This window comes from Malassezia pachydermatis (assembly GCF_001278385.1).
Source record: "Malassezia pachydermatis strain CBS 1879 chromosome Unknown scaffold3, whole genome shotgun sequence".
NCBI lineage: Eukaryota > Fungi > Basidiomycota > Malasseziomycetes > Malasseziales > Malasseziaceae > Malassezia > Malassezia pachydermatis.
The window spans coordinates 456,350-481,532 of record NW_017253140.1 but is presented as its reverse complement, the minus strand read 5'-3'; the positions used below and the strand labels follow the sequence as shown (position 1 = coordinate 481,532).

The window sequence follows — 25,183 nt, the reverse complement described above, 5'->3', positions numbered from 1 at the left end:
TTCAACGCGGCATGCACCTCCGATTCGATCTCAGGGGGGACCGTCTGATAAGATGAAAGTTTCGCTGCGAAATTGGCCGTTTCTATGTGGAGGGTTGGCATGTCTAGATGCGTTGGATAAAAACGGCCGACCTAGCTAGCCATTTTGGAACGCGTTCGCGTGGCCCGCCATCGTGTGGGTATATGTGAAATTAAAAAGTGTCAACGAAACACTCTCGGTCGCTTCGTCGCACCGACCTGCTCTTTCGTGGTGGGTAGCGTGAAGCTTTTCCTCCTTGCCAGAGTCTCGTGACGGATGCTGCCACACAGCATCGCGTCAGTGCCGCTGGATGCACTGCATCCATACGAGGCACGGCATGAGCGTGTCTATGTTGTGCCGACCATGTCTGAGACAGCGCAAGCACCTGCGCCGACGCCTGTCGATGGCGCGTTGGCTGTCGCCTCGCATGCATGGGACGCAGCGACATGCCATGTAAGTGTGCTGGGTGATCACGCTCTGGCAATGGCGCGTGTTCTCACATCGACATTGGACGTAGAGCTGCGCTTGCTGGGGACGCCGAAACAAGAGCCCTCGCCTGTTCGGTTCACGTTCCCTGCGCCGATTGTCGCCCATGTAGGCTTGTGGGAAGATGCGCTTTCAAGTGACTTGTACCTACTCGTTGTCACTGTCACGGGATTTGTGTACCGCCTACGTATCCCTGTGGCGTGTGTGCTGCGTGGGACGGCCCTCCCATCCACCTGGGCGCTCGAACATGCAGTGGAGCATATGAGCGAGAGTGTGGCGCCTACCGCTACGAGTGTACATGTGATTGATGCTGGCCTGCTGCTCATTTCGTGTGCGGATGGTGCGCTGATCCGTTTACAGCTATGGCACGGCGCTGAGCATGGTCCTCATGGAGCGTGGCACGAAAGTGTGATGCGTCCTTCGTCGTTCCTCTTGTCGCGTCTCTTCCGTGGGGGAGCTACGCCTGATGGTGTGGCGCCTACACAGACGCTGTCCGTGGCATGCCACATTCGTGATACGGACACCGCGTTGGTATTCTGCGTGTGTCGTGATCGCAAGGTTCGTGTGTGGAACTTGGCGACAGATACCTTGGTCCGTACGTTGGATCTCCCAAGTACGTCGCAAGCAGAATCCACATTCTTTGAGCATGGAAGTACGCCGCTTGTCCAACTCTTGTATCCAGATGACAGCATCTACTCTTTCTATGTGGTGCTCTATGTGCCTGACACCCAGGCGTGCTTGGCAGCCTATGGTGTCGAATTGGAAGAGAGTCGGAGCTGGTCCGGTGGTCTGGGTGAGATGGCGCTGGTATGGACGCGGCCCTGCGATCCCATGACCCAAGCGCCGGACGTAGAATTGCGTGATATGGCGTTGGTCCGCCACCGTGAGACATGGCGTGTATGGCTGTTATGGCATGCAGCTGGCGCGCCCTTGCTCCAGACAACCATCGTGAGTGGCTCGCCGACGTTGGAAGCTGGCGCAGCGCCGCTCGTGCTAGGTGATACCGAAGAGCCATGGCGTAGCATTCAGCCATGGTCGCCCTATGCCCCACTGCATGGCCCCGCGTTGGATGCCGCCTTGGCTGAACATACAGACGCCCCTGCGCCATTTTTCCTCGCTCGGCTCTGTGAGCCGATGCGATTCAGTGCAACGACCCTGGCCGCTGCGTTGCGGGCGGAGGGTGTCGAAGTGGAATCCACACCGACGCACCCGCGCCTCGCTGCAGCGATGGCCTCGACGTTGGGCTCGCATGTCGATGCATGGCTGCGCTTCACACGCCGTGTGGAACAGCTAGATCGTGCGGCACGATGGCCGCTGCATTTGTACGTCCGTGGCGGTGTGCCATGGATCGTGACACGACACGCTTTGGGCGTGGCCGAGCCGACAGGCGCGGGTGCGTGGCTCGCGCAAGTGGCGCAGCGATGGGCCGCTGCTGCGCCCTTCACGGACCGACCTAGCGCACAGTGGGCCGTAGAAGCGGCGCAGGCGGAATATGTACAGGTGCAGCGCTTGTGTGCGACGCAAGCGCCTGACGACGAGGCGTACGCCCTGCTGCAGACGCGGGGCCAGAGCCATCCCATGGCACTGCTGGACGTGGCCACATGGGCGGCCGAGGCCGTGTATACACTTGGCACACGTGCCGCACGCAAAATCGATGCCGCGCTGCAGCCGTCGTCGTCGTTGAGCGCACTAGCGGCGCTGCGTCTCCCCTCGGACCTGCTCGCGCGTTTGGCGGCCATGGTCGAGCGCGAGGGCGCCGATGTATGGGTCTCTCATGTCGCCCAGGCCGTGGCTGTGTACACGCAAGCCACCACCCCTACCGCCTGGCTTGCCGCGACTCAGGCCTACACGCTCCTTGCCTCGCTGCACGTCCGTTTGCAGGGGCTGCGTGGCCTCTTGGTGCTCTTAGCACACGTGACTCCCGTGCCAGCGCTCGCGAGTGTGCAAGCCCAAGCGTACGCGTCGTGGAAAGAGGCACGTGCGCGTTACGTGCTGGCGTCGACGTGGGAGGACCACGTCGGGACGCTGAGTGTCTTGCATGCGGCGCTAGGCCGTGGTGTGGCACACGATGCAAGTGTGCCTGTGCTGGCGCATAGTGTGCTGGACGTGGCTCCGCATGCGGTGCGCGCCTGCCTGGCCACCTGGGACGACGCTACATCGACCTACCTGCGCATGCGGGCGAACGCACATACGGGACGTGCCAAGGCGGCGTACCAAGAATGCGTGCGTTTGTCCGCTCGTATGCAGGCCGGCGTGCAAGAACATGCGTGGGACGTCGTGGTGCCGCCGGCGTGTCGTGCGAGTGCAACGCCCACAGCCCAGTTCTCGCTCTGGCGATTCGCTGCGACGTGGCTCGAGTCGGATGTATACGTCTCGTATCAATGCTATCAACAAGCGATGCATGCCTTGGAGCGCGGGGCGGACGTCCCAGAGGCGGAAGCACGCGAAGTATGGACGATGCTTTTCCGTGCCCAGCTCGCCCTGCATTTGTACGATGAAGCGAGCTCGACGATCCTGGCGTTGCCGTGGGACGATTTGCGTACGACCTGCCTCTCGTCCCTGGTCACGACCCTGTGCCAGTCCCACGAAGTTCGCACGCTCCTGCGCCTCGACCTATTGGAATGGCAGCCGCATGTGGAGCGAACGCTGAGCTTCCAGGCGCGCCATGCGACACCCTGGGCCGAGCCCTCGTATTTCCATATCCTGTACGCCTACCACGTCTCACGAGGCGACTATAAAAGCGCAGCGGCGTCCATGTACCAGCACGCGCATCGCATCGGCGAACACATGCACGACGCGCCCAATGAAGCGGACAGTGCCCAGCACTGGCTCGTTACACAGGCCCAAAGTTACTTGGCTACGATCAATGCTCTGACGCTCTTGCCTCCCTCCCAAGCCTGGTTCGCGCATGCTACGGACCAGGCGGGCGAAGAAGTACATGCACAAGGCCCTCATCGCGCACTGCGTGGCACCGTGACGAAGTTTATCCCACTCACAGAGCAAAGTGCGCCGCTGGCCATTGTGCAGCTGGACGACGTTCGTCATGCATACCAAGCCCTACTGACCCGCCTGTCCTTGATGCGGACGTACCCAGAGCTGGCGCTGCCACATACGCCGCTGCGTGCTGACGATGCCATGCATTTGATGCTGGCCAACGATGATGTGGACCATGCATTCACAACAGCTCGCCAGCTCTCTCTACCGATGGACAGCCTGTTTGATGCTCTGACTCAGACCAGTGTCCAGCTTCAACGATCATACCTTCGCCGCGTTGAGCGTGTACAGAAGAAAGAGAGTGATCCAAGCTTGCAGACCCTTCGCCTCGATGACGAAGAAGCAGCAGATCCACATGCGGCCTTCCTACGTCGCTCCCCGCGTGCTGCGCATTGGGCCGGACCTGCGCATGAACGCGCATGGAAGTATGTGCATATGCACTGGACCATGACCACAGGCCAGGCGCACACGACGTATGCCCGTGTGATCGCAGAACGACTCCTCGCCATGGATGCATGGAGTATGGCGCCGAGCTGGCTCACCACCTTCTTCGATACACAGGCGCCAGATGTGTTGCTCCGTGTCATGATGCGCGCAGGGAAGCTAGAGCAGGCACTCGAGTACAGTGCCTCGTGTGTGCAACGAGCCACAGACGAAGCACGCACCTCGTCCTCCACGCAGGGCCTAGCGTTGCCATACTCGCTGATGGACAGCCTTCTGTACGCCGCAGAATCGCAGCCGCATCTTGAACAGGCCCGAGAGGCCTTGCAGGCTCGCCTCGCGAAGCGGATGGAGGCGCTGCGTGCGCGGTCGCAGACGCGGCGTGCGTAGTATAGGCAGCACATCTAGGTAGTTGCTGGATAGTCTGAATCAGCATGACTAAACATGGGACGCGCGTCGTCGCTCTTGCCTCGCTGGTGGTGGCTGCTTCCACGACGACGGCGACCAAGTGCCAGTTTGCTCAGGATGGACTTGCAAGCCCTTATGAACCAAGCGCGGGTGGGGGCGTCGTCGACGCCCGCCTCTGGAGATGTGCCGCAGCAGGACAACGCCGAGACAGTGTACATCAGCAGCCTGGCGCTCTTGAAAATGCTCAAGCATGGCCGTGCTGGTGTGCCTATGGAAGTGATGGGTCTCTTGCTGGGCACCATTGTCGATGATTATACCGTATCGGTTGTCGATGTGTTTGCTATGCCTCAGTCGGGTACCGGTGTGAGTGTCGAGGCGGTTGACCCTGTCTTCCAGACCAAGATGCTGGATATGCTTAAGCAGACGGGCCGCTCGGAAGTGGTCGTAGGCTGGTACCATTCGCACCCTGGCTTTGGGTGCTGGCTGTCCAGTGTCGATATCAATACACAGCAGTCGTTTGAGCAGCTGAATCCACGTGCTGTGGCGATTGTCGTCGACCCCATTGAATCTGTCAAAGGCAAGGTCGTGATTGATGCGTTCCGCCTGATCAACCCATCGACCGTGATGCTGGGCCAGGAGCCACGCCAGACGACATCCAACATTGGCCACCTGAACAAGCCATCGATTCAGTCGTTGATTCACGGTTTGAACCGACACTACTACTCCATTGCCATTGGCTACCGCAAGACGCAACTGGAGCAGCAAATGCTCGGCAACTTGCACAAACGCACATGGACGGAAGGTCTGCAACTTAAGGATTTCCAGGAGCACCAACATATGAACCAGGCCGCTGTCAAGCGCATGCTGACGCTGGCCGAGGACTACCAAAACTCTGTGAAGGAAGAAGCGAAGCTCACGCCTGAGCAGATCAAGACGCACTATGTGGGCAAGCAGGATCCCAAGCGTCACCTTGAAGACACCGTAGAAGCGGCGATGGGCGATCAGATCGTGCAGAGTCTCGGTACTATGATTCTGGCTGAGCTGTAATATGATAGATACCTCCTCGCTGCCCCATCGTATCGAGCATGAAAAAACAAGCCTCATAGTATGTGGTAGTGACATGATTCTAATGTACAAAGAAAGACTAGCTAGCTAGGAGCGACGGCCAGTGGCACGCCGCGAGGACCGACGCGTGCGTTTGGCGACAGGTGCCTCCGTCTCAGCCCGCTGAACCGCCGCGGCACCACGCTTGCCACGCGTCGAGGTAGCAGGCGCGGCCACCTTGGGTTCCGGCGCAGGCGGTGGCGGCGGCGCACTTGTACGCTGCAGCTCGCCCATCAACGTCTCGGCAAACTTGAGAAGCATGGCGGCTTCCCGTTCGTGCGCACGCATCGTACCGGTCACGGACACAGGTTTCGTATCGAAAAAGGCATGCAGCGCCTCGGCAAACACGGCCAGGGGCGCCTCAGAGTCAAACGTGCGCTTGGACACACACACGCCCAACGTCGATCCATCCTGCTGTGGCCAGCGGAATTCATGGGGCTTGGTAAAGTGGACATTCTTTGGATGCTCACGAACAGCGACAAGAACCTGGGTCATGATATCGTACGCCACAGCGCCCTGTGCGGTCCAGGGTGAGGAGGTAGGTGTGTCCGTCGCAGGCGTCTTGGCCGCATCGTTGTCGTCCTCAGTGGCTTTCCGCGTTCGTGGGGAAGTGCTACGAGGCGGTGAGGCTGTGCGCTGCGCCATCTCTTCCTCACCACGCGCAAACGGATTCAAACGTGCACACCATGCACCAAAGCCGCCCTTGCGTGAAGATGTGGCAGTGTCGTCCATCGCGCCCTCGTCGTCCGGATCTGTGACAGTCGACGGAGGAACTTCGTCTGACGTCGTCGGTTTGGTATCACGAGCCAGGCGCAGACGCGGAGAGGCGTCGTCGTCACTATCACCAGGCCACTCCAAAGGCGCCATTTTACGTTGGGGTGTTGGCGACATGGGCATATCTAGAGCTTCCGTCGGCGTAGGTCGTGCTGCAGAGCTGGGCGACTCGGTCGGTGAGCTGGGCGGCGGCGAGAGAAGCGGCTCGTGGAAGGGCGACTCGGATGGCGGCATAGCAGCAGGCTTGGTATACACAGACGACACGTCGTCGGTCGTCGGGGGGGTTGGAGTCGATGCGGCCGTCGTGGGGTCGGAGGATGCCACTGATGGCATCGGCGACGAAGGGCTGGCCAGCACAGGTTTCCGAACTGTATCGTCGCTGTAGTTGGCACGTTCGCGCTCCAGCACGCGAGCAACATGCATAGCTCGCGCCTGTGGACCGCGCCAAAGCGGTGGGCCGGGGACGCGTGGCACAGGGGTGAGGCCGGCACGCACGTCGTCCAGCTTGGGATCCCACTGGACACGACCGTCCTTATCACGTCGAGGCACATCCGTCGGTGCCCACCGCACAGTGATCATTTCGCGATCACGAAGGAAGGGCATCGCATCAGCCAGAAGCAAGGCCCCACGCTGCTCACTCGACGCTGGGCCGACGGAAGCTTGACACGACACGTACAGCTGCGGCGTATGGTCAGCAGGCACGCGGAAGAGATCGCATGCCTTGGCGACCAAGTCCTCATGTCGCTCCGGGAGCGCGGTCATAAACACTTTCGAGTTTAGCGTAGGCCCCTTCAGAAGGACGGCCCTCGGCGTACTCGGCGCGCTCATGCTGCTGGGCAAGGCAAGTGAGATCGATGACCAGAGAAAGGAAGGCCACACGCTCGTTCGGCCGTTGCGAAAGCGCGTCGCGCCCCCTTTGGCGCGTGCAGCCAGCCAGCCAGCCAGCGCGCAAGTGGAGGCCGTAGGCTAGCCCAATGGGCAGCTCAGCTGCCAGGGAAGCAGGCCGCTGCGTCCGTCGGTGGAGGGAGTGGCCATGGTCGTGTCGTAGATCCTATACAAGCTAGCTGGGTATGTCATGCTAAACCTTCCGTTCGTAGCATGGATAGATGGACGTAGGCCATACGTCTTCGAGCCTCGATACCTGTCCATCCCACCGCGTCGTCCATGGAAGACGGCGGGGTTGTCGTCTCTGTGGAAGGAGAATCGTCCCACGCCTCGAACCCTGGCGCATGGGTCGGCGCCGGAGGAGGCATCCGCCATGCAGCGGTACTGGCAGGTACAATTTCTTCCAACTGCTCAGCTGGGAGCATAGTACGTGGGGCCACCGTGGGCACGGCCATAGATAAGGACGGCGTGAGGGGGGAAAGGAGGGGCACAATATCAGGAGGTAAGAGCGATACCAAGATCGAGCCAAGCAGCGTGGAGTCGGGCGATAGGTGGGAGAGCGGAAGATACTGGATCTCGACCATGCCACCACTCACACGATCTGTACCCACAACAACATTACCGATGCTCAGAATACACTCGTCATGCTCGGCCGCATAATCCAACGCACCATTGCGTGAATGGGAGCCTCGTACGCGCACCCGAAAAGAAAGACCGTCCAGCGTGATATGCGCACCGCGCTGGACCCATGCGCCAGGGCCCGGCGTGCCCGCCGCTGATCCGAGCGGCCCGGGCAAGCCAGATTGCCGCAAGAGCGTATGGAACTCAGCACTTACGACATGAGCATGCCATCGTGTAGGTACAGGGTGGGACACCGCATCGGTGGACGAAGCAGACGCGCGAAGCTCAGCACGCGTTGGCTGCGTAGCATCTTCCATCACGAGGAAGACATGTTGCGGGTGTGCAGCATCCGTCACATCCCACATCACACGTCGTTTTCGTCGGTCCGCCTGCGCCTCAGTAGGATGCGATGAGGTGCTTTCGCCGTATGTGTTGCGAACAGGACGAAAAGGGCGGAATCGTACGCGCCATGGCCCTGCTGGCTGCGCCCCATGTTGATTTTGCAAGTGTGCTGCAATGGCACCAAGCGCATTGGGCGGTAGGGCAGGTATGCGGGCAGTTCTTTGGTAAGTATCCGTGTGTACATACCCAGTGACAGCCATCCTCGAGGCCGCGACACAGCTGTCTACGCCGCTACCGTCGTAGAAAGAAGTGGAGGTCCGCGCACACACCCTGCTTGCAAGACGTCATCCCTGCGGTTGCGCATCGATGCCACCCAAACGGTCAGCATCCACATCCGACCGAGCCGCGTCGCTGTTGAAGCGGATGCGTGCGCAGGCAACATCCGCTGCATCGACGCCGCCGCCCACAACAAGAGGCACAGAGACATTGAAAGAGGCTGACAAGGACGACGCCATCCCCCTGCCTCGCCTGATTCATGCGCTACATAGCACGGCCCATGTGTCCGTTACAGAAGCTATGACAACCGTTCATGCCTTGGCACAAAGCAAGAGATGCACAAGAGCACACCTGCGCCGTATCTCTGCGCCTGAATTGGAAGAAATTGGCGCGCCGTGCAAAGGAGCCACGCGTGATCGCATAGTACAGGTCCTGCAGAGCGTAGCGCTGACGAACGACAGCACGAGTCTAAGTGAAGCGGAACGAATGGAAAAACAACAGCGTCTACGTACAGAAGCCCAAGTACGCCGTGAATGGGGCAATGTAGCTACGCCATCTCGCGTGGGGGTGGACCATGAAAGCGAAGATACCTTTGATTTCCACCCCGTTTTGGACGAGAGTACGCTTCGTGGCCGCCATGTGGTGGTGAACCGGGCGCCTGTAATGACAGCATGGGCCGTGGTCGTATTGCAGCAGCTGGGGTTTGGTATCAACGAGGCCTTGAGCCTGGCACAGTGCTATGTAAGCCTCGCCGCGGAAGCACGGGCACGCACGCTGCAGCGTCCAGAAGCGATGCACAGTGGACGGACGCCACTGACAGTGAGTGAAAACCAGCCACATATCGAGTTCTTGCACACAAAGATCCCAGTGATCTGCCTACGCAATGGCCAGTATCGAGGTCTGCATGCAGGGGATATTGTACCGCCCTCGCGAGCGTTTGAGTATCTGCGTCGCTCCATGTTCCAGACCTTGCCACAAGTGATGGGGGCCCTAACGCTGCTCGCCAATTCGTACGTGGATCGAGATGGATCGACAACGGCCTTGCAAACGGCCGCCTATGGTCTGTACGCGGACTTTCGCCCAGAGACGCATGGCGAGTGGGGCAAGCGTGCGACACTCTCTCTCGATACCATCCTTGCGCTGCGTCGGCCGCCTGCGCTTACGGAAGAGAAACAACCGCATCGCAAGGCCGAAGACGATCAAGGCAGTGCCACGCCGCCGGCACGTGAGAAGCAGGAAGAGAGTGTGACACAGACTGTGGACGGAACTATAAGCCAACTAGGCTAGCATCGCGTCCAAACGCGGCAGGGCCTCTAAGAGGATGTGCATAGGCGAATCGCTCTGCATTTGCTCGACCTTACCGAGCCGCTTGCCGGACGACTTTTGCTCGTTCCACATAAAGCGTGGGTGATCGTGTGGGCACAAGACATACGCATGCTTCTTGTACCAGGACTTGAGCTCGGGCTGCATCTTGGGAAGTAGAGGGATCGGGTTCATACCAAGGACCTGGAGGATGGCACGAACGCGGTTTTGCACAGCCCGCTGTGTAATGAGGTGCATGAGCCCTTGGCAGCCTGTACCAAGACCGATCAGCACAATGTCGGACGCTGGCGAGATCGATACAAAGTTGTCCCAAATATACTCCAACTGCGTCGCAAGCACGGTGGAGGCGTCCTGCGCATCCGTGGCTGGGAGGGTGACTTTGTCGTGATCGTGGTTGCGGATGGCTCGTACAGGTAAAGGCACCTTGGTATTCACATCCATAATCGCATACTTGTGCCTTGCAGCCCATGCCACGACATCGTCTGCCGCATCAGACACGTACACAGCGCCATGCTCTGTATCGTCTGGATGGCTTATGTGTACAGGGCCCATGTCATGGACAAAGACCACGAGCGTCTGTGTCGTAGGTATCAAAAGCGACGAGGAGCAAAGAGCTTGCCCAGGGCTCAGCGGCGACGTCGATTCGTGGCAGGGCAGTGGAATCAGCTCGTGCGTCGACCACAAGTGAGCAGTGCGGCCCTGCAAAACCAGTTCACGCAATGGCTGTGTAGGAACCGAGACGATCTTGTCCGCCGCCATGCTCGCTGGCCCTGTCTCCACATCGCTGGTCGACAGAGGCGGGTAGGTAAGCGACGTGGCCATGCAGCGCCAGTACGGCGCTTGCGTACGCACGACACGCGCCACAGTGTCTGCGCCAGCCGTGCTGCATACGAGACCCGGAGGAAGCGCAGGCAGCGGATCGCCCAGCAACACGTGCGAGACGGCCAAGGCAGAGTCGGCAATGGCTTCCAGCGTATACCCGCCCTCCAACGCCACGACAAGTTTCCCACCGGCGAGCGCCAAGAGCTGGTGTGTCATGTGGGCATAGCCTTCCGGCGACACATGGCATTCGCCTAGGATATCGCCGTGGGCTGCGTCAAACCCGGCACTAATAATGACGAGGTCGGGGGCAAATTCGTAGGCGATTGGCATAATACAGTGCTGGAACGCATGCAAATAGTCCGCATCGGTCATGCCTGCACAGGGCCAAGGAACGTTGACGGTCCTACCACGCGCAGACGGCCCACCGACTTGATCATAGTGGCCATAGGTCGTGCCCGGGTAAAAAGTCCCGTTTTCGTACCGATGAAGTGAGATATACAGCACATTGGGATCGTCCCAAAAGGCACGCTGTGTGCCATTGCCATGGTGCACATCCCAATCGAGAATCAGCACACGATTGACATGCGCAGGCGACGTGGGCGACATCTGCATCAAGTGCTTGGTAGCTACTGCCACATTGTTGTACAGACAGAAGCCTGTGCCGCACGTCGGTTCAGCATGATGCCCTGGCGGGCGTACAATAGCAAACCCATTCTGAACCTGCCCTGTAGCCACAGCCACACACAGATCCACGACACTACCACAAGACACACGCGCAGAGAGAGTCGAGTTTCGGTTGAGGTATAAAGAGGCACGGTTTTCAAGGTCCACGCTGTACGCCTTGAGTTCCTCATGAGATCGTAACATCAACGCCTCGAACGAGTCCCATACGTCCGGCTCGTGAACCAGCAAGACTTCGTTACGCGTAGCTTCGCGCGAAGGCAGTCGCACCATACGTGCGAGGCAGCCAGACTGGTGCAAACGCTCGTAGATGTGGTTAATGCGGGCAGGACACTCCGGATGCGTTTCGTCCGCAGGCGTCTCGTGCAGAAGCATACGTTCATCGTACATAACACCCGTCAAGCGCCTCGGCGCGCTGGGAATCAGAGGCGCAGTCACAGTGGGCTCGACGTGGCCAGGCGACGCATGCGCATACGTTCCTTCTGGTTGCTGAACAGCTGAAACGGAAGACAAAGCGCTGGCTACAGGCCCCGAGCTAGGGATGGGACTTGGCGCGGCACTGGATTCGACGTGGCCAGGCAGCGGCGAGTAGCCATGGTGCGGTGCTGGATGTGGTGCATGAGGCCCCGGGTTCTGGTAGGATAAAGGCACAGGAAGGCCCTGCAAGGAAGGAGGCCCCGGAGGTGGTATCCCAGCCATGATGTCCGCCCCACTCCTCGCAAGTAAGGGGCTGGCGGGCGCACTTACGAACAGGTTGTGACAGGGGCCCTGGTGTGCACCCCTGCTAGCAGGGCATATTTGCGATTTTTTCCTTGTGCCCTAGGCAGGCAGCGACGCTTCCACCGCAAGGTACGAACGAACGCGATGTTGGTATATCTACTTAGGGCGCTGCAATCTCGCCACGGTCTATAGCATCATAGTACTGCGTCAATGCGGTGCTGGCCAAGTACGCGAGGACCTCCTTCTGCACAGCAGCACTTGTCAACAACACTTTCGCGAGCTGGCCTTCACTGGATTGCGCGGCCGCCGAAGTCGGCCAACCGGCCTCGTCCACCGCCATGGAAGGCACGGCCATGTAGGTATCGAGAGCCGCTTGAAGCTTTTCAAGCGACAAAGCTTGGATTTGCATGCCTTCCATCGACCAAAGGAACGGCAGCAGTCGAACACGGGCACTCTCTGTTAGGAGAGCGCGCATCGCTGTGCGCATCCGCGGCCCATCAATACCAGCTGGGCGCTGCACATGCGTAGGCAGCGATGATTCCGAGGGCAAATGCAAGACAGGATCCGCCACATATACTTGCTCGAGTGTACCAGCTGTCGCCTGACGACAATCCGATCGGAACCATTCAATTTGGCACCAGAACGGCAACGCGAGGGCCGATGGCGTAGAGGCAAGGTACGCCGAAAACGCGCGACGCAGAGAGACTGTGCGAAGCACTTCCCGGATAGGGCGACGTACAACAGTGCTTGACGGCATTGTGGGCGAGCGTGTGGTGGTGCTGGGTGCCTGTGTAGGGCTCTTCACACTGTGAGTGCGGCGGATGCTCGAGACGCCAGAGGCTTTGCGCGACACGGCCGGACCGCCTGTGGCCAAGTCAGGCGATGCAGTGTTGGAAGGGTTCTCGTTAACGTACGTGCCATACAATTCAAAGGCATCCATCGTAGGCGACACAGAGCGCATATCCGTGTTCCGCTCGCCCTGGAAGAACGAGGTAGGAGGACGCTCCGTCGCGGCATTGGTGGAGGGCTGCTCCACGAAATCGACTTTCCATGCAATCGTAGCGCCAAGCTCAGTAATATGGTACACTTCTCCTTCCACAAACGTGCCTTCGCACGCAGCGCCATCCACAGTCATCGACTCGTCCACACGGACGGTCGCTACACGGTTCGAGCGGCTCGGTGGCAAATCCGTCTCCGGCTCGAGCCATCCAAGACGGACCATATGCGCGGCCAGTACAATGGCTTCATCCACCGAGACCAAAGTAGTGAAATTCACGAGCCACGCGAGTGCCTCGATCGAGGAAAAGTGCGCTGTCTCGTACATTTGACCCAACGCGTCTTTGGCATACGTCGCTTGCATCGCCATACCCATGGCACTCGACTCGGTGCGGCGTGGTGATAGACCGACCATGCGGTGGAAAACAATGCGCACGACAGCATCACTTAGCAAAACGTCGTCCTGCTCGTCACGCTCGAGGAACAGTAGTTTGTCACAGAGTGTATGTAAGTTCAACAGATTGCTCACACTGCGTGTTGCAATACCATGCCGCGTGACAAATCGGTCGATGAGATGCAATCCTTTCGGAGAAGGGGCATACACTTCGCCTTCTTGGTTCACGACCCGCTCTAGCAAGCAAGCGTCAATGAAGGCCATACAAATCCGGTGCGCCGTTTCCTGGTCCATCGTGAACGAGGTCATCGTCTGACTGAGCGACAGCATATTCTGCATTCCATTCGCCGAGTCGCGTACAATTTGCACAAACTGCAAGGCCTGCATACGCTGTACGACCGCAGGTAAAACAAAGGCCAAGGGGTACCGCCAGTCTGGCCAGCGGTCGCACAAGGAAATGAGCACAGTGGTAAATAGACCATGCAAATCACGGCATATCGGCAAGCCTTCGCGATTCACACGCATCGTCCATTGCTCGTTGGACTGCAGCGCAATCGGTTTCGGCATACCGTCCATCGAGCTGGCCGGCCGCGCCGACCCAGATGGATCGGCTGTGGTGGCCTCAGGTGCGGGTGTCGTGCCCGCTGTCGTATCGGCCTCTGTGCTAGGCTGCGGTATGCTGTCCGACGACGAGCCCAACCCTGGTGTCGTTGATGCCATCGAGGGAGAGATCAAAACACGCGTTCGTGTGTTTGGGTGGAGGTGGAGAGGCGTTCGCCCTATGGACACAAGTACAAAAAAAGGGCCAATATTAATCAGCCGAGCTGCAGCCGCGACATCCTGGGTGGGTGAGAGACGTGGACCGACGTACCACAATGCACACATTCCACAAACGTGCCCGGACGCAGCTGCGCTTTGGGCACACGGCAAATGCAGGTAGATCCCTCGTAGTTCATATCCTAAGGATGTCAGTGTGTTCCTCCTGCGACACGTACTCTGGACTGGATGCATCGTACACAACACAGTTTTTCGTAGCCAGTACGTTTCCACTTCGCAATCAATCTGGTATAAGTCCCATGCATACGTACGCAGCGTCCGCGTAGCCCTGTTCCAAGAGCCAGTCGTACAACTCGCGTGAAATGGCCTCGCGTTTGTAGTACAAGTCGTAAATGTAGCGCGAGCGCATGTGCGTAATGCGCATGATGCCCCATACACCTTCCGCCTTGCGTTTGCCTTCCTGCGACTCGTTCTCAGCATCGCGCATCTTGGTCTCATACTCTTCCAGGATGCCTTCAATGTCCTCGAAGCCCTCCGGCGGAGGCCGTGTGCGGCTCGTGCGGATACGTGGCATGGTCGGTCGTCAACGACGAGGCGTGCGTCGTGTGGTCGTTTCGCCTCCACGTGACGAGACGCCGTGACGCCACCACGCCCGCCTGTACGCTTCTTCTCCGCACAGACAGACACACAGCTTGATGTTCACCGGTCTAGGTATGCCTTGGATCGACTAACAGGCAGTGGAACGTGTAGCTACCGTTGTGGACGTGATCCATGTCGATCCAGAGAGCGGCTCGTACGCACTGGTGATTGGCGACTGTGCTGCCATCCTGCACGATTGCCATTTGGGCGATAGCATTGCTGTGAATGGCGTATGCTTGACTGTGACCAAGTTTGATGAGAAGGAGCACCAGGGCTTTTTCAAAGTGGATCTGGCGCCGGAAACGCTCTTCCGATCCAATCTCGGCGCGCTGCGTGTCGGCGATAAGGTGAACTGTGAGCGGGCGATGTCGCCTACGACGCGATTTGGCGGGCATATTGTGCAAGGCCACGTCGATACCATGGCGACACTCCAATCGATTGTCCCGAACGAGTCTGCGTTGACACTAACTCTGCGTCTCGTGTACGAGAAGCCTGAGGCGGACCGTGCTACGCTCCCCCTGCCGTCCACCTTAGCGCCGTACCTGATCCCCAAGGGCTTTGTGACGCTGGACGGCACGTCGCTCACATTGATTGACGTCTCTCCGCCGAACGGTGGCCCACTCTCTGGCACGCAGGACACGTCCGTGCCTACCAGTGAGACGGTCGAGTTTACTGTGATGCTGATCCCCCACACACAGGACCACATTGCACTGCCGTCCAAGGCGGTGGGCTCGCGTGTGAACGTGGAGTTCGACATGGTCGGCAAGTACGTATATCGCTCCTTGCTAGGCGAGTTTCAGCGTATGGATGAGAGCGCCTCGTCGGGTGGCCACCTCTCTTCGACGATGCTGGAGCGTGTCGTGGAGCGCGCTGTGGATACGATTCAACAGCGGCGTTCTGCCTAACTACGCATTCTACATACAACTACAGCGTGGATCGAAGCTGCTGCTCGGCCTCTTGTACGTCGCGCTCTTCCAGCTCCAGTCCATCGAGCCATGTGAGCGATGCACACGCCATACCACATAGGCCGCGGTACACACGCCGCTTTTGAAGCGTGTGCCGCGTCAACGTAGCAACAAACCGCTGATCGGCTGCTTGGAACAGCACCGTGGCGCGAGCGCCATCGGCCGCATGATCCGAGCCGGGCGTCGTGTCCGAGGGCTCCGGCGGCAAGAGCATCGTGCGTTTATGGAATTGCGAGCGCTCCGCGAGCGCTTGCGCGGCTTGGTACTGCGCCTGCGCAGCACGTGCTAATGCCGCCGCCGCATCCGGTTGTACGATGGCCGGGTTGGGCAGCGGAGGACACCAGGCCTGTGTGGTGGTAGGCGGTGCTTTCACAGCATCGTCCCGCGGCCCGACGCCAGCATCGCAGGGCCAAACCATCGGTGGGTACAGGCCCAACGTGCATGGATTCATGCGTACGTCCAACACACACAGCTCCGTCAGGCCACGCACACTTTGTACCACGTCTTCGAGCGCCACCAGGCGATTGCCCACCACACTGAGCCGCTTCAATCGGTGCCATGCATGCAAGGACGGCACGCTGGTTAGCATATTGTGGTCCAGATTCAGAGAGCGCAGCGCCGGCGTACGCTGCTGCCACTGTGCAGCCATATGCGTCAGCTGGCACCCTGCCAACTCCAAGTAGACCAAGTCAGGCAGCGTTGTACCCAGCCACGCATGCGACCGGATGGCATTGCCGGCCAGGAAGAGGCGCTCCACGGACGGCGGGAGAGGAAGGGGCCATTGCAGGCGTGTGTGCTGCTGCCGCAGCGATAGGCGCTGAAGCTCGACGGCCTGGGCCAGTCCCTCAATGCGTGGCAAGGCACACCGATCCGCGTACAGGGTCTTGATCCGCGGCGCCCAGGCAACGTCGAGGGTGGTCAAGGTGGCATTGTCGCTCACACGCAGCACACGCAGCTGCGGCAAGATCTGTAGACTGCGCACGACGCTTAGCTCGTTGGCTTCCACATGCAGCGCTTGGAGGGTGGAGAGATGCTCCATGCCATCGAGACGCTGAAGCCGGTTGTGCGAGAGTGCGATCCGCTCGATCGCATGCCATGCCATGCTGGCCAAGTCGAGGGTGCCATGCAGCGCATTGTGCGTCACACTCACGCGACGCAGCGTTCGGCACTGCTCGAGGCCATGCAGGTCGACGATTTGGTTGTGGTCCGCCCGTAACTCCCGCAGATGTGGTAGCTGGGCAAACGGCATGAGCGACGTCAAGTCATTGTGGCTCACGTCAATCACCTCGAGCCGCTGCAAATGCTCGAACGACGTGAGCTCCGAAAAGTGGTTGTGCGACGCTCGCAATATACGCAGACTGGCCGGTAGCCCCATGGCAAACGCCACATCATTGTGATCAAGCCACACTTCGTCCAGCGCGGGCATATGCTCGGCCAGCCCAATGCACGACTCTAGGCGGCGCGCACGCAAATCCAACGTACGCATCGAATGCCAATCCGGCTCCCATGGCGCTACGTCTGTGAGCAGCTCAATCAGCTTGTCCCGCGTCACGCGGAACGACGCTTGTGTGCCGAGGGATCGATCGCCTGTGGTCATGTCGCCACGCATAGACTGCGTCAGGTTCATGTGCTCCAACTCGTCCAAGACGCGCTCCAGACGCGATTCACGTGGCACCGACGGATCCACAAAGCTGATGGAGCGCGCATTGGTACCGCGCGGCGTATCTTGCGCGGTCGATTTAAGGATGGAGCGTGGGTACGAGCCAAAGGGCGACATGTGTGGCGGCGATGTTTGGGTATCCATGTTGGTCGAACGGTACGATAGCGGCATGCGACGCGACACTGGTCGCGTCTGACTGGTCTCATGCGAGGCGACCCGCATGCGCTTGTGTGTGTGAAGATCATGTATGCTTGATGATTCATCCCGCGAGGCTTCGCGACTTCGCTCTTCCGCAAGCTGCTCCAGGCCTGTGCGAACGTGTGCGTCCATCTGCAGATTGATCAGACGCAGCGGGACATGAGGCCCCCCTGGCGTGGACGGCACAGGTTTCGCGCTGGTACTCGCGCTCGTCGTCGATGTCCGTGTTGCCGAGACCGAGGTAGATCCTGTCGTTCCCGTGGCGGTCTCTGTGGCGGCGGCAGCAGCAGCTTCCGCACGAGCTTTCTCCGCCTGGAGAGCTGCGTTCAACGTGGCGCCTTTCACAGAGACTCGGCGTGTTGGCATGGGCGTCGATGTCGGCACATGCTTCGTCCGAAACGTAAATTCCGACTGCGTTGGCACGGCCTCCAGCGCAGCATGCGCCGCTTTCGAGGCGGGGCCACGCGGCGACGACGTAGTGGACGATGAGAGCTGTACATTTTCTTTCATAGACGAAGGGCTCGGCTCATGAAAGATCTGCTGTAACTTCATAGGTGAGAACATGTCACCGCCCAATGCATTGAAGCGATCACGACCACGCGCCGGCGTCGCTTTCCATGCCGGGAGAAACATGGGCGGCAAGGTCGATACATCGGAGCGATGCACGACCGTCCCGTTTTCAGAGCCGACGTCGGACATTGTCTGCCACGAAAGAAATCCACTTCGTGGTACGGCTCGACAGGCGAAAAAGGACAAAGGACGGGGCCCTCTCGCGCTGCTCCTGGCGTCGCGGCTCTCGCTGCGGCTCACGCAGCTGCCCCTCGCCCTGCGTCGTCCACACCAACACTCCCCCGACGCACGTCAAGTCACGTGCCGTACGCGTCGCGTAGGCCACGTGCTTGTGAGGGTAGGCAGCTGTCCTACGTACGTACGTCTCCACCAACACCACCCCCATCGGTCAGCGTGGCCCAGGCACTAGGATTGTGGGGCCGTGATGGATGCATCCACCCTCAGTGCTCTTATTGATGCGTCCAGTGAAGAACTGGCACAACTTCACAAACGTCTAGGATGTCCACCAGAGGAACTGGAAAAGGCCATGGCCGATCTTAAAGCGTGCATTCGAGACGCTATTCATGCGCAGGTCCACGACGTACAGACGCGTGTCGAGAAAGTCGAAGAGACGTGCCGTAAGCATGAAGAACGTATCCAGCTTCTGTGCAAAGTCACAGGGGCTACCCATACACCGCCCCCCTCGTCAGAGGCGCTCCTGGCACAGCAAGCGCAGCTCGCAGCGGAGCAGACACGGCTGGAGTCGCTGTATGAGTCGCATCGTGACCAATGCGACCTCGTCCTTAGTCAGGCCAAGGCATTGAATGAATGCATGTCGCAAGCGGGTGGGGAACCCACGCTTCCGCCCGATGTCGATGGCATGCGCAACGTCACACCGGATACGCTACGCCAACTGGAAGCATACTTACACCGTGTCCAGGACGTGTACAAAGAACGAAAACTACAGATGGAGGCGCAAATCACAGAAATCTTGCAGCTCTGGTCGGAACTACATATCATGCCTAAGGTGACGGTGCACGCAGGTCGTGCTGTGGCTCTCACAGAGCAGGATACACAGACTCGTTTCCATTTGGCTATTCTGGAGTATACACAGCAGGTGCCTGTGCTAGACGCCGACAAGGCCTTCCATGGCCAGTTTGATCCTATGCCACTCCCAGCGTCATCCCAAGGCGATGCGACACCGGATTTGCTCCAGCCTACCAACGCCATCCTTGAACAGAGTGTCGAACTACGCACCTCCTTGGAGCGCGAAAAATCCGAGCGCGAGTCCAATATCCAGTCGTATTATGACGAGCTATGCGAGTTGTGGATGCGCTTCGATGTCCCCGAGACGGAAATGGACGCGTTTGTCCTTGATCACCGCGGAAGTACGTTGGACGTCGTGGAGGCCTACCGAACGGAGCTGGAGAAAATGCGCGTGCTCAAGACGCAGCACATGGCATTGTTCATTGCCAAGACGCGCGAGCAGATTTGGGAGCAATGGGATGCGTTGTATATGAGCGAAGCAGAGCGTGAATCATCGTTCCCTGCGTACTTCCTTACGCTGCCGAGCGATGACGACTTGGTCTCTGCCTCCTTTGATTGGGACGAGTTGCTTGCGCAGCATGAAGCTGTGTATACCAAGCTGACAGAGATGCTTGAACAACGTGCACCCATTCTGCAGCTCATTGGGCGGTACCGTGCGATCTGCGACGAAGCGCGAGCGCTGGAAGAAAGCGCGCAGGACGGGACCCGTTTGCTGGGCCGTGGCAACCGTGGCGATCCAGGCCGATTGCTCCGTGAGGAGAAGATGCGGAAACGTGTCAAGGTCCAGAAGCCGAAACTCGAGCAGGAGCTTCTCAAGGTCCTGCCGAATTGGGAAGCGGAGCACAACATGCCCTTCTTGATGGATGGCGTGCGGTTTATTGACTATTTGCGTGATCAGCTTGGCGGTGCGAAAGAGAATCCACGCAGCGCACGTCGGCCTGGCGCTCCGTCGACAGATCGCTTAGGCGCCTCACGTACGGCGAACCATGTGCCTAGCGCCGCAGCCTCGGACGCCCCGCTCAAACGCCCCCCTACGACGCGGCCTGTATCGGTCGCTGCGACGCATCGTCGAGCGCCCACGTCAGCCTCCGCGTCAGGACCGGGCGCGACACGTGGACGTACCGCTTCACAATCGCGCACGGCGCCGTACCACGTTGCCTCAACGCCCAGTGCCAAGGTCGGTGTGACGTCCTCCGCCTCGACACTGCCGGACGCTCTTTTGACCCCCCCGTCTCATACGAGTAGTGCGGCATCGCTGGCCTCATCAACGTCGTCGCACACACGTACACCCAGCTCGTTAGTAGCCTCTTCGCTATCTCGAGCGCATACGCCTGCGTTGCCTCGCTGGTAATTGCGCCTGGCGTCCGTGTATTGGTAGCTGTATGTATGTATACCCTCGTCTTTCGTTCTTGTTCGTTGTCTCCACCTTGGGTAGCGACGCACCTCCATTTGGGACGACGCTCCCTTGTCATCGTCACTCCACTACGACATGAACGGCGGCGCGGTGGACATCGCCGCGGCCTTGGCCGAAATCACACAGAAGGAGCGTGTGGATATCGGCACATACTGTGACCGAATGATAACGCAGGCGGATCATGCGTTGGACGAGCAGGCCGCTGTGCAGCAGCCAGCGTTGAAGGCCCTTGCTGAACAGGTTCGCACGTCCCGTACCAGCCTCGCTACCATTCGGCAGCAGCTCGAGCAGTTTTCAGCGCAGCTCACTACCGCCTCGACCAACATCCAAAAGTTGCAAGATCGTTCGCACTCTCTCAGTGACCAACTGGCGCAGCAGCAAGCGGAGGCCTCCGAATTGGCACAATGGCTCGAGACGTGTGTCGTCCCGCCCTCCGTCGTTCGTTTGTTGCGAGACACGCCTGTAGAGAAGGATCTGCATGGATGGGTTCATGCTGCTCACACAATTGAAACGTGCTTGCAGTCGCTCAATGAGTACGAGGCCAAACAGAACGATGTCGCGAAAGGCGGCACAGCACGCGCCCAAGCGAACGCGGTCGCCGAGCAAAGCAAATACCTGGTACGTCCCTGTTCACTCACACCAAGGCCATTACCAAGATTTATCCTTACCTTCTCTCCCTCTTTGAGCCGATTCGCACGTCTGTCACGACAACGTTGCCGATTCTGCAGTTCTCTGTCCTCTTGCCTCACAACCAGCCTTTGTACGAATTCCTCGCGATGCATGCGCCACGTATTGCTGCAGAAGTGCAACTGGCCTATATCAATGCTGCGCGTCTGTACTATGAAACGGCGTTCCGGAGGTACACCCGTGAGCTACAGCGTATTCTGCAGCGCTGGACGGAGCCCTCAGTACTGGTAGCCGATGCACCGCGGCATCCAGAGGGGCTGTTTGCGCTCGACCGGTTGCAGTATGCTCAGCCTACAGCCTCTGCTACAGCACTGATGGCGTATCAGGGCGAAGACACGCACTTCCATGCCAGTCCCGAGCATGTCTTCCACACCCTGGCCTGGGTGTTCTTCGATACGGCGTGTTCCGAATACGCCTTCTTAGCGCGGTTCTTTGCCGGGGTCGGTATGAAAAAGACATGGGCACCGGATGCTGCGATGCCGACCGAAAGTATGCTGAGCTTGTCCGAAGACGAGGCTCAGGAACACAAGGCTATTGTCACGCGCGAGACGTGGCGACAGGTCATGGAGCCTGCCATGCAAGCCTTTGCAGACTTCCGTAAGAGTATGTTGGCTCTGCCTCATGTACCATTGCTTTCGCACTTGACAATGGTCACCCTCACGCAGGAGCTTATGCGCGTTGCCCAAGCGCGACACTGCCTTGTGCCTGAGTTGGAGTCGGCTCTGATGCAGCACGTCTTGGAAACTTGGCCTCTCGTGGCCAAGGCCCTCGATACGGAAGTCGACGCCATGAAGCATTTGTCGGTCGGCCCACGCCAAGGCCCTCCACCGCCACGCACGGGTCTGCTGGAATTGTGGGGGGCTGTCACCGCCTCATCTACGGACCTCACGCGGAGCGGCCATACGTCTCAGGCATTATTGCATGTACGTCGAAATTCACTTACGCATCAGATTGTGACAGCCTATGCGCATATGTACCGTGCTATTGCCCAACTAAGCAGCTCAGAGCATGAGGGCATGCTCATGGCAGGGTAGGTTTCTTTGAACCTAGGCACTGACTCTTAGCCTGACTCGCATTCACGCAGAAATGGCGCGGTTGCTACGTGAATATGCCACGAACACCTATCCTTCACACAAAGATGGGACGCCACCTGATGCGCTGTGCATGCAAATCCATGATGCGTTGGCGGTACGTATTTTCTCTTTCCTTACTCTACAGGCGCATACCAACGATACCCTCACGACCGAAGCCGCAGCGTGGCGTCAATTAGCCGAGCAGTTGCGTACATAGATCACGGCATAGTTCGTACAGCAAGTTCAGTCCACGCTGTACACCCTCGTCTGGCGTATTCGACCAGTGTGAGTGTGCCAAGTCAATGAGCCGTACATCCACGGGCGGCGAAGTACGGCCCCTGTTGAGCGAGACAGGGTCGCCTTCCATCACCAGAAGAACACTCGTACTCCGTAGCTGTACAGGAATCGATTGTAGTGAGGTGCGTAGAGCGTCGAGGCGGGGCAGCATCGCCTCTCGCACAATACGTGCATACCGTGCGTCCTTCAACTGCAAGGCGTCTATGAGCAACCGCGCCACGTCCGACTTGGTCCGTGCGGCTCGGCCTGGCTGCTTATCGGTTCGGTGCATGGTATCTGTTGCAGCATCGTACGTACACCAGCCGGTAATACGCAAACCAAATTTCGCACTTGTTGTCTCTTGAGCCTTTCGCTGCATACGCTCGCGCTTTTCGTCTGAAATCATAGGGTTTGTTTCATTGTACAGAATGGTCCCGAGTTTGATATCACATACATTCGCATGACGAAACGGCGCTGTCAAGTTCTCTAGGGCAATGGAGTAGGCTCCAGGAATGGGGGGAGGGGTGGAAGCATGTGTGGGCCACCCAGGAAGCCATACTCCCTGGGGATCTGCGATGCCGACACAGGCAGGCAAGTAGTCCTGGAGTGCATTTTTCGCACGTATCAATGCCGCCTCCTCGTCAGGATCAGTATGGTACGTGGCATGATAAAACATCGCTTCTGTCTCTAAACACGACTTGATCACCCATGCGCCATGATCGTGTACGGTGCCTGGATGTCCGCCGACTTGGACAAGCATACGAAAGGGGCGTCGTCAACCGACACTGGGTCCCCTTCTCTGAATGTGGAGAACTGTCGCTACCGCGCAGCAACGTTACGTAACAAAGCTAACTACAAGGTGTGAACTAAAGATCGTGGCGCTTGAGTCACATTACGCCAATGGGGGTACAGGGTGAGAAGATGGAGCTGGTGAATTCGATGTAGACGTCGCTGTAGCATGAGCCGCAGCGGCACTAACAGCTGCTTTGGCATGCACTTTCCGGTGACGCGCCATCTGATCCGGTCGGGTAAAGCGACGATCGCATTCTGGACACTTGAAAGGCTTGTCACCGCGGTGGACACGAATATGCTTGTTCAGATTGCTGCTCTCCGAAAACTGCTTTCCGCATCCAGGATAGGGGCATTTGAAAGGACGATCGCCCGTGTGCGTCCGCTTGTGAATGGTCAAGCTGCCAACGACGCTGAAGGACTTGTTACAGCCTGGAAAGTCGCATTTGTATGGACGTTCATTGGTATGTGTGCGCATATGCTGTGTCAGCGTATTGGCCTCACTAAAGCGTTTGTGGCACTCTGGGCATACATAGGGACGATCGCCTGTATGCGTTTGGATATGACGCAGTACTTTTTGTTTCTGGGAGAACTTGCGCCCTTCCTGTGCTCGGGGACAGCCCACCCAACCGCACTCGTATTCGGTCTTGCCAGATCCCACATGCAGAGCTGTTATATGTGCTGTAAGTTCAGCGTGTGTGTCGAAACTCTCTGTACAATGAATCCAGCCACATGGGTGCCGCTTGCGACCTTCCTGGGCGGGAGGGCATAGACACGCCGTATGCGACTCTTGCAATAGCGCCTCTGCCTCACGAAAATGTTCGGTGAGATCCAATTTGATCTCGGAGGGAAGTGGATTATTGGGTGCTGTGGAGATCGGCATAGGTGTAGAGGGCGTCAATGCACTGGAGGAGGTAGTCGGACCTGGTAGCAGAGATGACATCGACGCAGCCATATTTTGGGTATCGTGCCAAGCTGCTGGATCCTGTGTCGTCGCCGACGGATGTAAGTGGAATTTCTGGACGTGCAAAGCTAGCTCTTCCAACGTGGGCATCTGCACTTGGCAGCCTGCCCAGCGGCAAGGAAATTGGATCATGGACGTGTCCGGCATCTGAGGTGATATCGGGTATGTGTTTGACGAGGGTGTCGAACAAGATGTATCACTTGATCCGGGGCCATCTGAGCCATGGAGGAGAGACGAGGTAGGCGTCATAGAGTTGGGTGTCATTGATACAAGGCTGGGCGCTACATTTGTGCTCACCGCGTGGCATGCCAAGGGATCTGTAGATGTACAAGCCTGGCAGGTCGATTCCAAAAGCTGACAAGCATAATTCATATCAATGGAGCCAGTTCCAGAGGATGGGTATGGTGGTGGTGTGGGCGTCACAAACCCGTCACACACGCTAACACATCTCGAAGACTGATCACACGCAGGCCAGTGCGTCGAATGAGGCACATGGTGTAGACAAGATGTATCCATTCCTGTCTCACACGAATCATAGGTGCATGGCATCGACATGCCATTCATGGAGGCCGCCAGCGGGTCATGGCCCTGGTACATCATGGCATCATTATCATGCGGTAGGGTGCAACATACTGTCGCTGGATAGGTACATGGCAGTACACCAAAAGTCAGCGAAGATGTGATATGATCATGGTCACACGGTGGCATCGCACAGTGTGGATCATAACAAATTGTGGTATCTGAGGAGCATCCCAAGGGCGGGTCACATTCATGACACACGTCTACAGCATCATCGCAGTGCCCAGAGCAAAACATATCCTTGCATGGCTCGGGCATTACTACGCCGTGATCCATACTGT

General features: G+C 58.6%; 14 protein-coding genes across 14 annotated transcripts; 6 read left to right on the top strand and 8 right to left on the bottom strand.

Annotated features, from left to right (window-relative positions):
* Positions 1-294: 294 nt before the first annotated feature.
* On the top strand, positions 295-4,329 carry Malapachy_0842 (hypothetical protein; the record flags this gene model as incomplete). The annotated part of the gene is made up of 1 exon (XM_018135355.1): positions 295-4,329. The coding sequence occupies one exon, from the start codon at positions 295-297 to the stop codon at positions 4,327-4,329; it is 4,035 nt and encodes a 1,344-aa protein (XP_017992704.1).
* Positions 4,330-4,464: 135 nt separating this feature from the next.
* Malapachy_0812 (mov34-domain-containing protein) lies at positions 4,465-5,394 on the top strand (the record flags this gene model as incomplete). The annotated part of the gene is made up of 1 exon (XM_018135325.1): positions 4,465-5,394. One exon carries the CDS (start codon positions 4,465-4,467, stop codon positions 5,392-5,394), a length of 930 nt encoding a protein of 309 aa, XP_017992458.1.
* Positions 5,395-5,499: 105 nt separating this feature from the next.
* Malapachy_0831 (hypothetical protein) lies at positions 5,500-7,053 on the bottom strand (the record flags this gene model as incomplete). The annotated part of the gene is made up of 1 exon (XM_018135344.1): positions 5,500-7,053. One exon carries the CDS (start codon positions 7,051-7,053, stop codon positions 5,500-5,502), a length of 1,554 nt encoding a protein of 517 aa, XP_017992541.1.
* A 245-nt stretch (positions 7,054-7,298) lies between these two features.
* Positions 7,299-8,333, bottom strand: Malapachy_0833 (hypothetical protein; the record flags this gene model as incomplete). The annotated part of the gene is made up of 2 exons (XM_018135346.1): positions 7,299-8,292; positions 8,320-8,333. 2 exons carry the CDS (start codon positions 8,331-8,333, stop codon positions 7,299-7,301), a joined length of 1,008 nt encoding a protein of 335 aa, XP_017992543.1.
* Positions 8,334-8,496: 163 nt separating this feature from the next.
* On the top strand, positions 8,497-9,636 carry Malapachy_0849 (hypothetical protein; the record flags this gene model as incomplete). The annotated part of the gene is made up of 1 exon (XM_018135362.1): positions 8,497-9,636. The coding sequence occupies one exon, from the start codon at positions 8,497-8,499 to the stop codon at positions 9,634-9,636; it is 1,140 nt and encodes a 379-aa protein (XP_017992709.1).
* On the bottom strand, positions 9,628-11,874 carry Malapachy_0805 (hypothetical protein; the record flags this gene model as incomplete). Its single annotated transcript, XM_018135318.1, has 1 exon — positions 9,628-11,874. The coding sequence occupies one exon, from the start codon at positions 11,872-11,874 to the stop codon at positions 9,628-9,630; it is 2,247 nt and encodes a 748-aa protein (XP_017992501.1).
* A 181-nt stretch (positions 11,875-12,055) lies between these two features.
* On the bottom strand, positions 12,056-14,005 carry Malapachy_0828 (regulator of g-protein signaling protein; the record flags this gene model as incomplete). The annotated part of the gene is made up of 1 exon (XM_018135341.1): positions 12,056-14,005. The coding sequence occupies one exon, from the start codon at positions 14,003-14,005 to the stop codon at positions 12,056-12,058; it is 1,950 nt and encodes a 649-aa protein (XP_017992603.1).
* A 91-nt stretch (positions 14,006-14,096) lies between these two features.
* Positions 14,097-14,636, bottom strand: Malapachy_0803 (the record flags this gene model as incomplete). Its single annotated transcript, XM_018135316.1, has 4 exons — positions 14,097-14,125; positions 14,157-14,244; positions 14,281-14,347; positions 14,374-14,636. 4 exons carry the CDS (start codon positions 14,634-14,636, stop codon positions 14,097-14,099), a joined length of 447 nt encoding a protein of 148 aa, XP_017992506.1.
* A 121-nt stretch (positions 14,637-14,757) lies between these two features.
* On the top strand, positions 14,758-15,606 carry Malapachy_0815 (lumazine-binding protein; the record flags this gene model as incomplete). The annotated part of the gene is made up of 2 exons (XM_018135328.1): positions 14,758-14,773; positions 14,801-15,606. 2 exons carry the CDS (start codon positions 14,758-14,760, stop codon positions 15,604-15,606), a joined length of 822 nt encoding a protein of 273 aa, XP_017992457.1.
* Positions 15,607-15,625: 19 nt separating this feature from the next.
* On the bottom strand, positions 15,626-18,223 carry Malapachy_0827 (l domain-like protein; the record flags this gene model as incomplete). The annotated part of the gene is made up of 1 exon (XM_018135340.1): positions 15,626-18,223. One exon carries the CDS (start codon positions 18,221-18,223, stop codon positions 15,626-15,628), a length of 2,598 nt encoding a protein of 865 aa, XP_017992594.1.
* A 295-nt stretch (positions 18,224-18,518) lies between these two features.
* On the top strand, positions 18,519-20,471 carry Malapachy_0846 (microtubule associated protein; the record flags this gene model as incomplete). Its single annotated transcript, XM_018135359.1, has 1 exon — positions 18,519-20,471. One exon carries the CDS (start codon positions 18,519-18,521, stop codon positions 20,469-20,471), a length of 1,953 nt encoding a protein of 650 aa, XP_017992431.1.
* Positions 20,472-20,609: 138 nt separating this feature from the next.
* Malapachy_0847 (hypothetical protein) lies at positions 20,610-22,511 on the top strand (the record flags this gene model as incomplete). Its single annotated transcript, XM_018135360.1, has 5 exons — positions 20,610-21,152; positions 21,179-22,144; positions 22,172-22,251; positions 22,286-22,409; positions 22,440-22,511. The coding sequence occupies 5 exons, from the start codon at positions 20,610-20,612 to the stop codon at positions 22,509-22,511; spliced, it is 1,785 nt and encodes a 594-aa protein (XP_017992707.1).
* Positions 22,488-23,330, bottom strand: Malapachy_0836 (saicar synthase-like protein; the record flags this gene model as incomplete). The annotated part of the gene is made up of 1 exon (XM_018135349.1): positions 22,488-23,330. The coding sequence occupies one exon, from the start codon at positions 23,328-23,330 to the stop codon at positions 22,488-22,490; it is 843 nt and encodes a 280-aa protein (XP_017992546.1).
* Positions 23,331-23,462: 132 nt separating this feature from the next.
* On the bottom strand, positions 23,463-24,470 carry Malapachy_0807 (zap1-metalloregulatory protein involved in zinc-responsive transcriptional regulation; the record flags this gene model as incomplete). The annotated part of the gene is made up of 1 exon (XM_018135320.1): positions 23,463-24,470. One exon carries the CDS (start codon positions 24,468-24,470, stop codon positions 23,463-23,465), a length of 1,008 nt encoding a protein of 335 aa, XP_017992503.1.
* Between the last annotated feature and the right edge of the window lie 713 nt (positions 24,471-25,183).